Genomic DNA, 13513 nt, shown 5'->3' on the forward strand with positions numbered 1-13513 from the left:
TACCGTGTCCACAAGGTTTACATATCTACAATTTTGATCTACCAACGCCAAAGAAGTTTGAGATGCATGCAATGTGCACACGTGCAAATACACCCTTTCTACAAATTAAATTTACATTTGTTAGTGGTCTAGTGATGAAAGTGTAACAATTGACAGATTTTGTGTATGAATTTCTAAAATAATAGGCATGCACGCTTTCCATAAAGTCGAATGCATGGTAGAAACATAAATCATGGGTTAGGCATTACAATTCACATACACAAGGTATACGCATTAGTCACATATACAGCGCGCACTTAATTTTACGAGTGTTTTCATTCATGTCATATTTTTGAAAGTACGTCATGTAAGAATGAATATGACAGAATATCACATGGGTCACAGATCATGTATCAAAATTGTCTCACTCAGATTATGTGCAGTAGTTCTATTACTGAGTGACTCAGGTCACATTCTTCAAAAAGTCAATCACGGAGAATATGAATTTCAATATTGTTGAGACACACTTTAATTCATTCATCACATGTCTCATATGTGGCCTTCATATTACATTGCATACAATACACGCATTGGTCACATAGTCAGATATCAGATCATTTGTCGAAGCACGTACCTGTACTCTATTTTCAGCGATGATTAGGACCTCTGTGACTAATGTTAGATTTCTTCTGCTGCAAATATGACTGTATTAATAAATTGATAATCACAGTTTGAAATTCAATGAGTATTCTTGTCTCTCGCGATTGTATTCGATTAACCGAACACAAATTCAGAGTATGTGACTCGACGTTTCAATCGCGGGTGAGATCGTGAAATTTATCATCGAAATCAGTGATAATTGTTACCTGCGTCGTTATCGTCGGCGGCCTGAATAGGTTTTCACGGTGAGAACGCATAATGCCAGCTGAATTTTTCAATTTTGGGATGTCGATTTATACTGAAATGAGTCATGATATAGAAGGGAACTAGACGTAATTTTAGGAAACGGCTGTAACTATATATATATGCGCACCTGATATATGCTTTGGTGTATACTTAGTGTCTGAACTATAATTTTTTCCCTTATTTTTTTGGATCATTTATCACTCACTTTGGGCCATCTCCTTTGGACTATTCTGGGCATTATATTACCTAAATTTTGCCAATATTATATCTCTTGTGGGCTGCCCCAGCTAGGCCTTTTTTTCTACTTTTCATGGGAAAGAAAACAACCCATAAAAGTGGGCTTAATTTCAAGAAGGCCTCTACCATTCCTGGCCAGGTTAGTCTCATTAAATCTCATAATGTTTCTGCTGGCCTTGTAAATGATTTTTCTCTGGCCTCTTGTGACACTTTCATGTCCAATGAGGTACTCCTCTCTTTAAAGGAACTACATAAGGCAGCTCGTGAGTTCCCAAGTGTGTCCCAAACACTTGAGGACGAGGATATGGACTCCGAAAGTTCTGATTTTCACTCTCATGCGGCTGAATTAAATAAACCAAAAGGAGGAAAATGTTTTGGGAATCGCTGACGTGAAAGAAGGTAAAGCTCCATGGGTAAACCTCTTCAAAGACAATCGGAAGATGGAGGAAAATATTAAGATAAAGGCCTTCGAAAATCAATTAGATGAAGTTGTCTTGAACGAATTGGATGAAGATAATATTGAGAATTCATGGGGATACGGGCTTGTTGGTTATTTCGCCAGTCGGTTTCTGGGAAAAGTGGCTCTTCTCCAACTTTGTGGCTTGTGGAAGGTGGATTATAAATATTTTGTACATGCAAATGGTGGGTTGGTGTTCAAATCCAAAACAGATGTGGATAGATTAAGTGTATTGCATGGGGGTCCATATTTGGTTTATGGGAGATCGTTAATGCTAAAAATTATGCCACGTTATTTTGACTTTGATGATAAGGACGTGAGTATTATGCCGGTTTGGATAAACCTATCGGGGTTGCCTTTAGAATTTGGGAATACGAATGTCTTGGGAAAAATTGTGTCTAAGGTTGGAAACCCATTTCAATCGACGAGATTATGGCAACTAGAGGCCTACTTTCCTGTGCAAGAGCTCTTGTCGAAATTGATGCTTCTATTCAACTTGTGCAGGAGGTTAAGATTAGGCACCCAAATGGCACGTTGAGGGAACAAGAAATTGTTTTTGAACATGAACCAAAATTTTGTGGTTCTTGTAAAGTGTTCGGTCATACTTCTCTTGGATGCAATATTAAACATGTCAGGGGAGACAAAGGTAAGGCCCAAAATGTGGTGTCTTATAATGTACAAACTCATGATGCTCATGGGACAAAAAAACATGCTGGAAAATCAGCTGCTATTTCACAACTTCTTCCAACTGGGACAGCAAATTGTGGGACCCATGGGGATGGTGAAGTGAGAGCCCCAATTGGTAGAGAAAAACCACAACCCCTTAATTGGGCACATTTTATTCATGAAATGGCTTGAATTGATATTAGTCTGGATACGACAGAAAATGATTTGTGGTAAAGATAAGATACACTTGGGCCAGAAAAACCCGTGCTCACGTGTCCCATGCTACTCGGGTCAGAACGTAAGCTAGTGATGCTTTCGGCTATTGGACTTTACCATCTAGGATGCAGCATTCGTGCTGCTTGACAGCAATCTGGGATTTTGGATGAGCAACAAAGGCAGCCCCTTTACCAAAATACAGAGCAATTAATTGATGTCCCTCAAGGTCAGACTCTCGATCAGGATGAGGAACCGTTTGTTGAGGTTGTTAGCAAGAAAAATCGGGCTGTTTTGAGAAAAAAATCTGCTCTTGATGGGTGCTCAAAATCTGGTCCAATTTCATCATCTTATTCAAATGAGGAGATTCAGATCATTTGAAAAATGAAAAACTCAAAGGTAAGGTCAAGGAGAAAAGAAAGCCGAGTTCGAAAGTAGACAAGAAGAAGGGTGCATCCCTTGCTTCTACATCATGAAGATCGCTTCTTGGAATATTAGGGGTATGAATCCACCCCTTAAACAAAATGAGATTCGAGAATTTATCAAGCAAAATTACATTGATATTATGGGTATTTTGGAGACGAAGTTGGTTGATCGAAAATTGAAGAGAATTTTGCGAAATAATTTTGATGGCTTCATGGATGTAAACAACTTTTGCACTCATAGAGCCAGACGAATATTGATTTTGTGGAATCCATCCAAAGTATTTTTGGATGTGATGGAGGTTCATCCACAAATCATTCATTGTAGAGCTACTTGCAAGGTAACATCCTATACCTTTCTCATTAGTTTTGTTTATGGATTTCATACTTTGGTTAACCGACGCCCACTTTGGATTAACATTATGGAATTCAACGCTAAAGTTTCTTTGCCTTGGATGATTCTTGGTGACTACAACAATGTGCTCAAATTTGATGAGAAATGTAATGGGGTGGATGTTACTCCTTATGAAATTAAGGATTTTACCAATTGTTGCCTTCATGTGGGTCTTATGGATGTGCGTTCCATTGATTGTTATTACACGTGGACTAATAACTCGGTTTGGAGCAAAATTGATAGGGCAATGGTCAATGATTGTTGGGTGCAAAATGGGGCATATGTTGATGCAAATTTTCTACCTTCCGGATGCCTTTCCGACCACTCCCCTTGCGTTGTTTCCATTTATGACTGTGTTGGGGCGCTAAAAAACCTTTCAAGTTTTTTAACATGTGGACTAAGCATGAGGACTTTCGTGATCTTATTCAAACTTGTTGGAACTTTAATGTGCGGGGGACAAGGCAATTTATCCATTGCAAGAATTTATGCAAACTAAAGGGAGTTTTGAAGGAGCTTAATATTATTGGCCACATTTCGACTAGGGCAGATGAGGCTAAAAATGAATTAGAGGCTGCCATATTACAACTACACAATCAGCCCATGAATGAGAATTTTCAACATATGGTTGCTAAATTGAGGAAAATTGCCGTTGGTTTGTTTGAAGTGGAACGTAGTTTTTATTATCAAAAGGCAAAATGCATCTTCCTCAAACAAAGTGACAAATGTACAAAGTTCTTTCACTCAATGGTTAAAAGGAACTCTAGGAGGAATTTTATTGCTACCATACTCAAAGAGGATGGGACGTATACTATATCATAAGATCAAGTTGCTACGGAATTTGTAAAATTTTACAATACATAGCTAGGAAAAAATTGCCCAACTCGGCCTATTGATATGGAAATTGTTACAAACGGTCCCTTGGTTTCATTGAAACAAGGTAACTCTTTGATTTGAGACATTTCTTATGAGGAGATCAAAGCAGCACTTTTTGATATTGAAGATGATAAGTCTCCCGGGCCGAATGGTTATACTTCTTATTTTTTCAAGAACACATGGGGGACTATTGGTGATGACTTTGTTGGAGCTATCATGGAGTTCTTCTCTTCGAGTTCCATCCTCAGACAAATCAATCACACGGTCATTGCTTTAGTGCCTAAATCTGGTCACACACCGCATGTTGGGGATTTTAGGCCTATCTCTTGTTGTAATATTACTTACAAAGTGATCGCAAAAATTCTTGCTTCTAAACTGAGACCCATTTTAGGTAATATTGTGGACCATGCACAAGCTGCTTTTGTGGAAGGTGGGAGTATGACGGAGAACATTCATCTTGCCCAAGAACTCAAGAGGTAATACAATAGAAAAATGGTTGCTCCAAGATGCCTCCTAAAAATTGATCTTACGGAAGCTTATGATTCGGGAAGTTAGGATTTCCTTAGAGATGTTCTTGAAGGGTTGAACTTTCCCTCGAGATTTGTAAGTTGGGTCATGGAACATGTTACTTCTCCAACATTTTCCATAGCTTTGAATGGGAGTACACATTGATTCTTCAAAGGTAGGAAAGGCCTCCGGCAAGGTGATCCCCTCTCCCCCTTTTTGTTCGTGCTTTGTATTGAATACTTCTCAAGAATGCTTAGAGCGACAACTAATGATAGTGATTTCAACTATCACCCCAAATGTAGCCCCCTAAAGATCACCCATTTAGCTTTTGCGGACGATTTGATGCTCTTTGCTAGGGAAGATGTCATGTCGGTGAAAATTCTCATGGATTGCCTCTCAAATTATGGTTTGGTATCGGGTTTAAGGTTGAACATCCTCAAATCCAATTTGTATATTGTGGGGATTCATGGACAACCACTTGAGGATATCTTGCAACTCACAAATGTCCCGAGGGATAGTATGCCGTTTTGGTATTTGAGCATTCCACTCGCTTCGGAAAAACTTAAAGTAAGTTGTTATACCTTCTTTCTTGACAAAATTACAACTTATATTGGTGCATGGAATTGCTCTTCATTATCTTATACGGGCAAGGTGGAACTTATAAGGGCGGTTCCTCAAGGAGTTGAATATTTTTGGCTTTCAATATTCCCAATACCGGCTACAATTATATCAAGGATTGTTACCCATTGTCGAAAATTCCTTTGAGGATCAAAGAAGCCATTGGTTGTTTGGAAGAATCTTTGCCTTTCAAAAGATGAAGGAGGGCTCGGCTTGAAGGACTTGAAAAGTTAGAATTTAGCGTTACTTGCTAAAATCCTTTAGAATAGACATCATAAAAAGGACACACTTTGGATTCTTTGGGTTCACCAAGTGTATCTTAAAGGGGATTGCATTTGGAAGGTTCGTCATAGAAAAGATCACTCTCCACTTTTTTAAAAATTGCTGGAAATTAGAAATATACTGCTTCATAAGCTTGCTGTTGCACAGGAAAGGGGACGACATCTGGACAGATTTTTGGATCTGCTTAATGCTCAAAGCCTGGGGCCGAATCTGGGAGGAATAGCTGATCGAATACATGATAATCTGGACAATTTTAACAACCAGCCGAATGAACAGAAATTGAGCTGATTCCGGCAGAAATCTCAGCCCGACAACAGCAAAATCTGGACAATTTTTCTGGGTTTTCGGACTGCACAAAACAGGGACCCAAATCTGGGAATTCTAAACAGTTTTCTCATTACGAAAACAGTCCATAAATTCAGCACAAAAAGGGCATATGATTTCTTCAGGCCAAGGGGTACAAAGAAACCTTGGGTAGCCGACGTTTGGAAGCCTTGCATTACTCCGAAACACTCATTTTTGCTTTGGTTAGGGGCCCAATTAAAGCTCCTAACTAAAGACAAACTGCATTTCTTGGATATTGATGGCAAGTGTGATTTTTGTGGACATTTGGAGGAAACAGTTCGACACTTATTTTTTGAATGTCCTTTCACTTCGGTTGTATGAGGAAATATTAGACATTGGTTTGGCATCAAAAGATCTATGTCAACACTTGTTAGCTCTTTCAAGTGGATGAATTTGCCCGGGTATGCTCGGTGTATTTGTATATGAACATATTTTATCAATGATATTTACGTTTACCGATAAAAAAAAATTCTGCAACACACTTACAAATCAAAACTCCATCATCTCCTCCCAAACAAGTTGCCGAAAGTTGGGAAACACACTTTGAGAAAGTATTACCAATATTGATAAAACGCTCCATGGCCTAAAGGACTTCTATTGAAACTTCATCTACTTCAAATCCAAAAATTCTTCAAAAGAATGAGGCAGATATATTTATAACAATCCATTTATCCATGTATAGAACTATCATGATACCTTCATCTTCAACTGGAGAAGCTTTTGCACACCGTCCTCTAGAGCAACGGCGTTGACTGGGACAAGATCGTGGAATCTCATAGTCGAATCCTTGATTGCAGGCTTAACAATTAAAATTGGAGAACTGCGGATTTTATTTCTGGGGTAGAATGAAGATGAAGATTTAGGGGGTTTTAGATATCTCCAGCGCTACACCAAATCTTGTATCAAACTAAAATTCATCTCCACCATTATATCAAAACTTACACAAAATTAATAGTGTTTAACTATTTTCTTCCCTTTTTTACTCTTTATAATTTATTTATTTGAAATATTATTTATTTAATTATTTTATAAACACATATATTACTAAATAAATACTTACGTTAAATTAAGGAAAAGATTAAATTCATTAATTAATATAAAAAAAACATAGTATAATTAGTAAAAATATTACAAAAATGAAAATATTAAATTATGCCATTAAAAATAGTGTAATGCATTTTGAATTTGAATATTATGATATTACGAAGTCAAAATATTATTTTGACAATATTGGAGGATCTGGAAACGATCTTCCAAATTACTAAAGTATGCACTTTTTTATGTGTCGTTTTCTTTTAAAAAAAACTCGATTAATGTATGTATATCATCGTTTAATATATTTCGTGTTTACTTTAAATAATCATGTTTGTTATATTTTAAATTTTTTTCTTCTTTTAATTAATTCATTAATTATTTTTTTATTTTAAATGCAAATAATAATAATTTATTGTATTAAAAAAACATATATCACAAATGACACAAAATATCCTTAATCAATTTATTTGAGAAATGAAAATGAATGGTCAAAATGACTTTGGACACTTTGCACCAAAATGGTGCAAAGTTTGGTGCCACATTGGAGGATATTTGAACTAAAATTTGATGCATTTTGATGAAATGGTACATGCGTCGGAGATGATCTTAGAGAGATGAGTGGTTGGAAAGAGGATGGATATGGTTGGAGTGAGTGGGGTAGAGTGTACCGATGACAGAACTAAGCAAGTCACATGGTAATAATGGCCCCCTCCTTCAATGGGAATGGAGTATGTTTTCTATCCATGTTTTGGCTTATTTTTCAAAAAAATATATTTTTCTAAACCTCATTTTGAATCGTACGTTCTTCAATAAAATAATATTAGACGTAAACATAGTTTTTTTCCTTTTTTAATCATACATTATTCAAAAAAAGTTCTATTTTAAAATATTTATTTTTCAAAATCTCATTTTAATCGAGCCAAAACTGAAATAAAAACTTGAATTATTTTTGAGGTACATAATCCCTCCTTACATGGGGGGTGCCCCAAGAATCACCCTAAAAACTTCTTTTGGAATATCTTTTTGTGGTAGTTATTGGATATGTGCGGCTCCACGTAAAGCAAGATTAGATTTTCATTTTTGAGTCTTTTCTACTTCTTTTTTCTTAGTGATATTTTTTGTCACAAAAGGAGCTCAAACGTATGAAAAAACAAATAAATTAGATTCTTGTTCAAATAGTGAGATTTTGGATATTCCTCCTTGAAAAGTAAGATTCTTATTCTCCTACCAATTTAAAACTATAAATTTTGATTCCTATATAAAATCAGTTTTAGATAGGTAGAAAATTGTATAGATATCAAGTGGCTCGCCCTCAAACGAGCTGAGAAGCTTGGCTTATTGAGGCAAATCATGAGTACGAGCCGACCACCTAAATCATTGTCCATCCGATGAGTGACTCGCACAAGTTGGCTCTAGAACCAAGCAAGATGGATCTCGCGTGCAAGCTGGTTTAACATATCAGCTCACAAGCCAAGGCTAGGCGACCCTACTTGCTAACCTAGATGCACAGTCTTAAAACACGTGTGTAGACCGCAACAAGCTATGCGTGAAGAGTTTAATTCCTTGATGAAAAACAACACTTGGAATTTTGTTCCTCCCTCTCCATATTACAATGTAGTTAGGAGTAAACAGTTTTCAAGCTCAAGTTAAATCCTGATAGCTCTATCCAATGACATGTAGCTTGTGCAGTTGCAAAGGGGCTTCATCAGACCTGTGATCTTGATTTTCAAGACCTTTACTCTTACAGTTAAGCCTTCACTTGTAACAGTTATTCTTATTATTGTAATCATCAGAAACTTGAAAATCAAACAACTAGACGCCAATAATTCCTTTATGATTAATTTTTAGAAGAGTTCGTTTTCATGGTTCGACAAGAGGGATGTGTTGATCCCATGCATTGTATGGCTTTAAGCAAGCTCCTCAAACTTGGTTTGATCATCTAAAAAATGCTTTCTTGCTTTGGATTTTGTTAGTGCTAACACTGATACATTGTTATTCATCTACAAGGTTGCTTCCAAAATGATACTTTTTGCTAGATATATCGACAATATTCTCATTATTGGAAATGTTTGTAGTCTAATTGATGAACTTGTTTAAGATTTAAATGGTTCTTTCATCAATTACACTGTTTTGTGGACATTGAGGTTATTCATGATTTTACATGAAGGTCAATTCATTTTTGAGAGTATAATTAATTTCTTAATTTTCTAATATACACTTATTTAATATATCTTGTTATTAACAAATATGAACTACCATTATCTAATGTATGAGTATATTAGGAGAAATTTATGGTTCTAACATATATTAATTATATATATTTTTTTAAATTTGTGTAAAAAAACATACCTTTATGGAATGGAACGAGGAATTAGTATATTCAAGTGTGGGTAAGCACTACCCGTGGCAGTCACCACCCGTCATTGCTTAATTAACGTTTGGATGCTACCTGTCCATGCCAATAGGTTGTCAATTAATTTAGTTGTACAAAATAAGTTGACAAAATAAATGTTGACAAAATCTTGGACTTTGATTTTAAATGATTTTAAAAAGTATTTTTGAAATGATTGATGTAAATGTTATTTTATATACCAACTTTGTCGACTAATTTTGTACAAATAGCATAATTCATAGGTTGTTGGCTGGGACACTATAAGCATTGGATTTTATAATAGGACAATATTATGTATACATAATTGTACACACGACCTTACACTCCCCTTATAAGGAGGGGATCCATGCACAATAAAATATGCATAAATCTCCCTCCATGTGGAGGGTGTAAAACTGTGTGTAACCCAACCTAGCATTACTTTTTGTAATAATATCATTTACTAGATAGTTTTTTGTTTTATAATAAAATTAAATTGTCAAATACTATGACCATGTTTGGTATAAACTCAAGTTCAAATTAACAATTAATTTTAATCATATATTTTATGAATTTTTGACGACACATTTTATTATATATATATTCAATCAAAGTAAGATAATTGCCCTTGTTTGATTCCCATTCATTGGAAAAAAAAATGAATTCTTCTACAGTATTTTGATATCATTTTAATCACATATTCTTCAATAAAATAATATTACACGTAAATTCAAAACTTTTTCTCATTTTTTAACCATACATTTTCAATCAATACACTATTTAAAAATTCATTCCCCCTCTCAAAATGGGCTCAAACAAGTGCAATATGTGAAAGAGAAATTGATCGATAGATATATTTCTATAGAAATATAAATATCTTCGGTGGGCCTAACGTGGAAGCTTATTATTGGTTGACAAATGATAAGAATTTTGTGTCCATAATTCAGTATAATACCACCACAATATTATATTATATATTCTACTCACAATAATGCATTTCTTATCTCTGTTGAATACCATTACAGCACTAGGAACAACTGTTACAGAACAATTCCAATGGCAGCAGTCGCCGGCGTGAGCATTACAACCCCAAAAGTGCTGGCATTAGAATCCCCCAAAATGTTACAATCCGCCAAATTCTCGTTGCTAAACAATCCATGGAAGAGGTGCACTGAATTTGGACGGGGTAGGATGTACGTCCACCCAGTGGCCGCTGCACCAGAAGGCCTTTCGGAGAAGGTGGCAGAGAGCGTGAAGAACGCCAAGGAAGCCTGCTCCGAAAACCCCACCGACGGGGAGTGCGCAGCGGCGTGGGACGAGGTGGAGGAGCTAAGCGCAGCGGCCAGCCATGCCCGGGACAAGAAGAAAGAGTCCGACCCTTTGGAAGATTACTGCAAGGACAACCCGGAGACTGATGAGTGCCGCACTTACGATGATTGATTATTTTGTTACGGTTATGTTTCCGAGTCAATTAATTCAGCAAACACCCTACTCGTATTTAATTATGTTATACCTCTACACATATTTGTTAGGCTGAATTAAAAAAGTTATTACAAATGTCTCTTCTTAAATCTTGAAGAGTTTATAGTTATACTCCTTTTTCCTTTATTTAGCGTACCTAAGTATTTTACACGAAATTTACTAATTAGATGATGTTAGTTAGAGTGGCAATTAATTTGTTTCAAGATTTGTAAAATAGTGCAGCACCGCAAGATTAACAACCAAATTCATATAACATTGACTTCAATAAAAATTCATATACACAAAGCAACCGTCATCCAATAAAATAGATTTTACTTCCAGAAGCCATTGATTAACTTACATCAAAGCAAACCATCAATCTTAATAGTATCCATGGCAACAACTGCAAAATATTTATGACATGTTTGACAAGATAGACTAGGAAATACAGGAAAGTAATAAAGAGGGCGTTACTATCCAATAACATCCAGTACTTCGTGCCAACCTATGCACTAGTACTCTTATTAGTGGACGATGTTAAAGAAACATATGCCAAACCCTTATGAGCACATTTGACAAAGACTAGGCAAAACTGGCAACGAGTGACATCTAGTGTTTTTGGATCAAAGGTGCCCTTAATACCCTATTATTCTAGACTCAAATGACATAGTGAAAACGAAAACCAAACCATTATCCAAACGAAGCATGACTAATGACACGTATTACCATGGGAGAACCAGCAAAGCATCACGGAGGAGACTTCTTTAACTATTATTCAGTACTGGAACATATCAGCAGATGCAGTGATGGAATGTATTGGGCAAGGCAGCTGCCATGGCTCGAGTAAGGTATCTGGGATATCGGGAATATCCAACACCAGTCCACTAACATCAGATACGATTTCAAGAACAGAGTTCAGTGATCTTAGACGATCAGTCAGCTCTGCAAGCTGAGCTCTTAGCACGTTGTTCTCCGAGGCAACCCCAAGGTAAAGTTCAGTGGTGTTATTGATTTTCTGTGAAAGGAGACTGTTCTCGGTCTGCAGCTGGCTCACTTGACCAACCATCTCATCCAGATGTTGCTGCTTCCTCATCCGAGACCTGCGTGCAGATTCACGGTTTGATATCATTCTCTTCCTTTTCCTTTCATCATTCCCAGCATGGCGTTGGTCCATTTCGGACCCTGGACTAGTTGGCTGCTGTTTTGTCGACATTTTTGTCTCTTTTAAATAAATAACAGATTCTGAATGTGGATTTACAATTATTTTTAAAGAGGACTGAGATGTGAATGTTAGATCGATAAAAAGTAAGAATGTGGATAGTCAATAAATTTGGAAATCCTGACACAGCAAAATTAGGGATTTGGACTATCAAAGGGCTGATTCATGAAAACACATAGAAATAGTGGAGGAAAACAACTGAGAATGAGTGGAGAATTCTAATTCGACGCATCAGGATAGCGAACGCCATTTGGATATACGAAGAAAATTTATCAGAATCATAGAACTTTGATCAAAGAAAACAAATCTCGGTCTTTAATTCTAGTATTATACCGCTGAAAACCACAAGATCTGAAAGAACCTAAGCCGAATTTGAGTACTTTCGAAAATCTGCAAAAATCACAGCAAAATAACATCGATTTATTACAACTACTCAGAACACCAAAACATAAAAGAAACACGAACAACATCAAATAAAACTAAATTGAAGGCGAGAAAACAGAAAAACTACATAAAACTAAAAATAAAAAATAAAACACGCAAAGGAGAAAGAAAAACTAACCCGTTCAACAAAGAGGCTGCGTAGAAAGAAAAGTAGGGCGAACGAATGTTTCTAAGCACCTCCAATGGGGAGTATTTATAGGCCAGGGAGTGGGGTTTTTTTGCTTCTCCTCTTTATGGAAAGTAATTTTTTATTGATTAATTTAATTAGGTGTGCCGTCTGTGCATGTTCATAGGTAGGTACAGGCGTGCAGCCAATGATATATGGTAATGGCAGCTAAGTAAAGAAGCTCTTTTTGTTTTCTTATAATGTATTTTAAAATAGTATTTTGATGAATAATATGTGATAAAAAAAAAGTGAAAAAATTTTAAATTTACGAATATTATTATTTTATTAAAAAATATGTACTTAAAAATAAAAGAGAAAAAAATATATTTTAAAAATAATGGAGACCAAACACAGGCTAAGCACCAAACACGTGCTAAGCAATAAATTTAACCCTCAACAACCATTATTTCAAAATTCTTTATTCTACATATTTATTTTCAATCACACATTCACATAATAAAATGTTACGTAAGGAAACCCAAAAAATTTTTCCCACTTTTTAATCAAACATTCTGCACAAATTCACAATTCAAAACGAGATAAGATCTGCTGTATAATTTTGTCATCCANTAAATGATGATGTATTACATTTGAATTTACAACTTGATTTATAGATTCACTCAAAATAAAGTATTAATTTCAATAATGCATATATATATTAATGGTCATGTGACTATGATCGAGATTTTAAAAAAAGACTCGACACGTTATAATTCATCAATTTGTTGAAAATACTTTTAGTACATACTGAACAAAAAAGACATTCCAAATAACATTTCTACTACTTCGAGTAAATGGTCTTAAAGGAATGTGGAGTCTTGAATTCAACATATGGTTTGAATACGATTTTTCTCGAGTCTTCTACCATATCATATTTTATCATGCATTCTATATTTTTCATATTTTTTATAATTTTTT

The 13513-nt window shown here is 35.6% G+C and overlaps 2 protein-coding genes across 2 annotated transcripts; one reads left to right on the forward strand and one right to left on the reverse strand.

Moving 5' to 3' along the window:
- Positions 1-10290: 10290 nt before the first annotated feature.
- On the forward strand, positions 10291-10913 carry LOC111405736 (calvin cycle protein CP12-1, chloroplastic-like). Its single transcript, XM_023034758.1, has one exon. It carries the CDS (start codon positions 10362-10364, stop codon positions 10743-10745), a length of 384 nt encoding a protein of 127 aa, XP_022890526.1. The 5' UTR covers positions 10291-10361; the 3' UTR covers positions 10746-10913.
- A 151-nt stretch (positions 10914-11064) lies between these two features.
- On the reverse strand, positions 11065-12636 carry LOC111405735 (bZIP transcription factor 53-like). Its single transcript, XM_023034757.1, has 2 exons — positions 12548-12636; positions 11065-12375 (listed from the first exon to the last, which is right to left on the reverse strand). Exon 2 carries the CDS (start codon positions 11977-11979, stop codon positions 11542-11544), a length of 438 nt encoding a protein of 145 aa, XP_022890525.1. The 5' UTR covers positions 11980-12375; positions 12548-12636; the 3' UTR covers positions 11065-11541.
- Positions 12637-13513: the final 877 nt, after the last annotated feature.

Source organism: Olea europaea, chromosome 12 (genome assembly GCF_002742605.1).
Source record: "Olea europaea var. sylvestris chromosome 12, O_europaea_v1, whole genome shotgun sequence".
In the NCBI taxonomy this organism is placed as follows: Eukaryota; Viridiplantae; Streptophyta; class Magnoliopsida; order Lamiales; family Oleaceae; genus Olea; species Olea europaea.

Coding starts and splice junctions, on each gene's coding strand:
- LOC111405736 (XM_023034758.1), top strand. CDS start 10,362: ATGGCAGCAGTCGCCGGCGTGAGCATTACAACCCCAAAAGTGCTGGCA.
- LOC111405735 (XM_023034757.1), bottom strand. CDS start 11,979: ATGTCGACAAAACAGCAGCCAACTAGTCCAGGGTCCGAAATGGACCAA.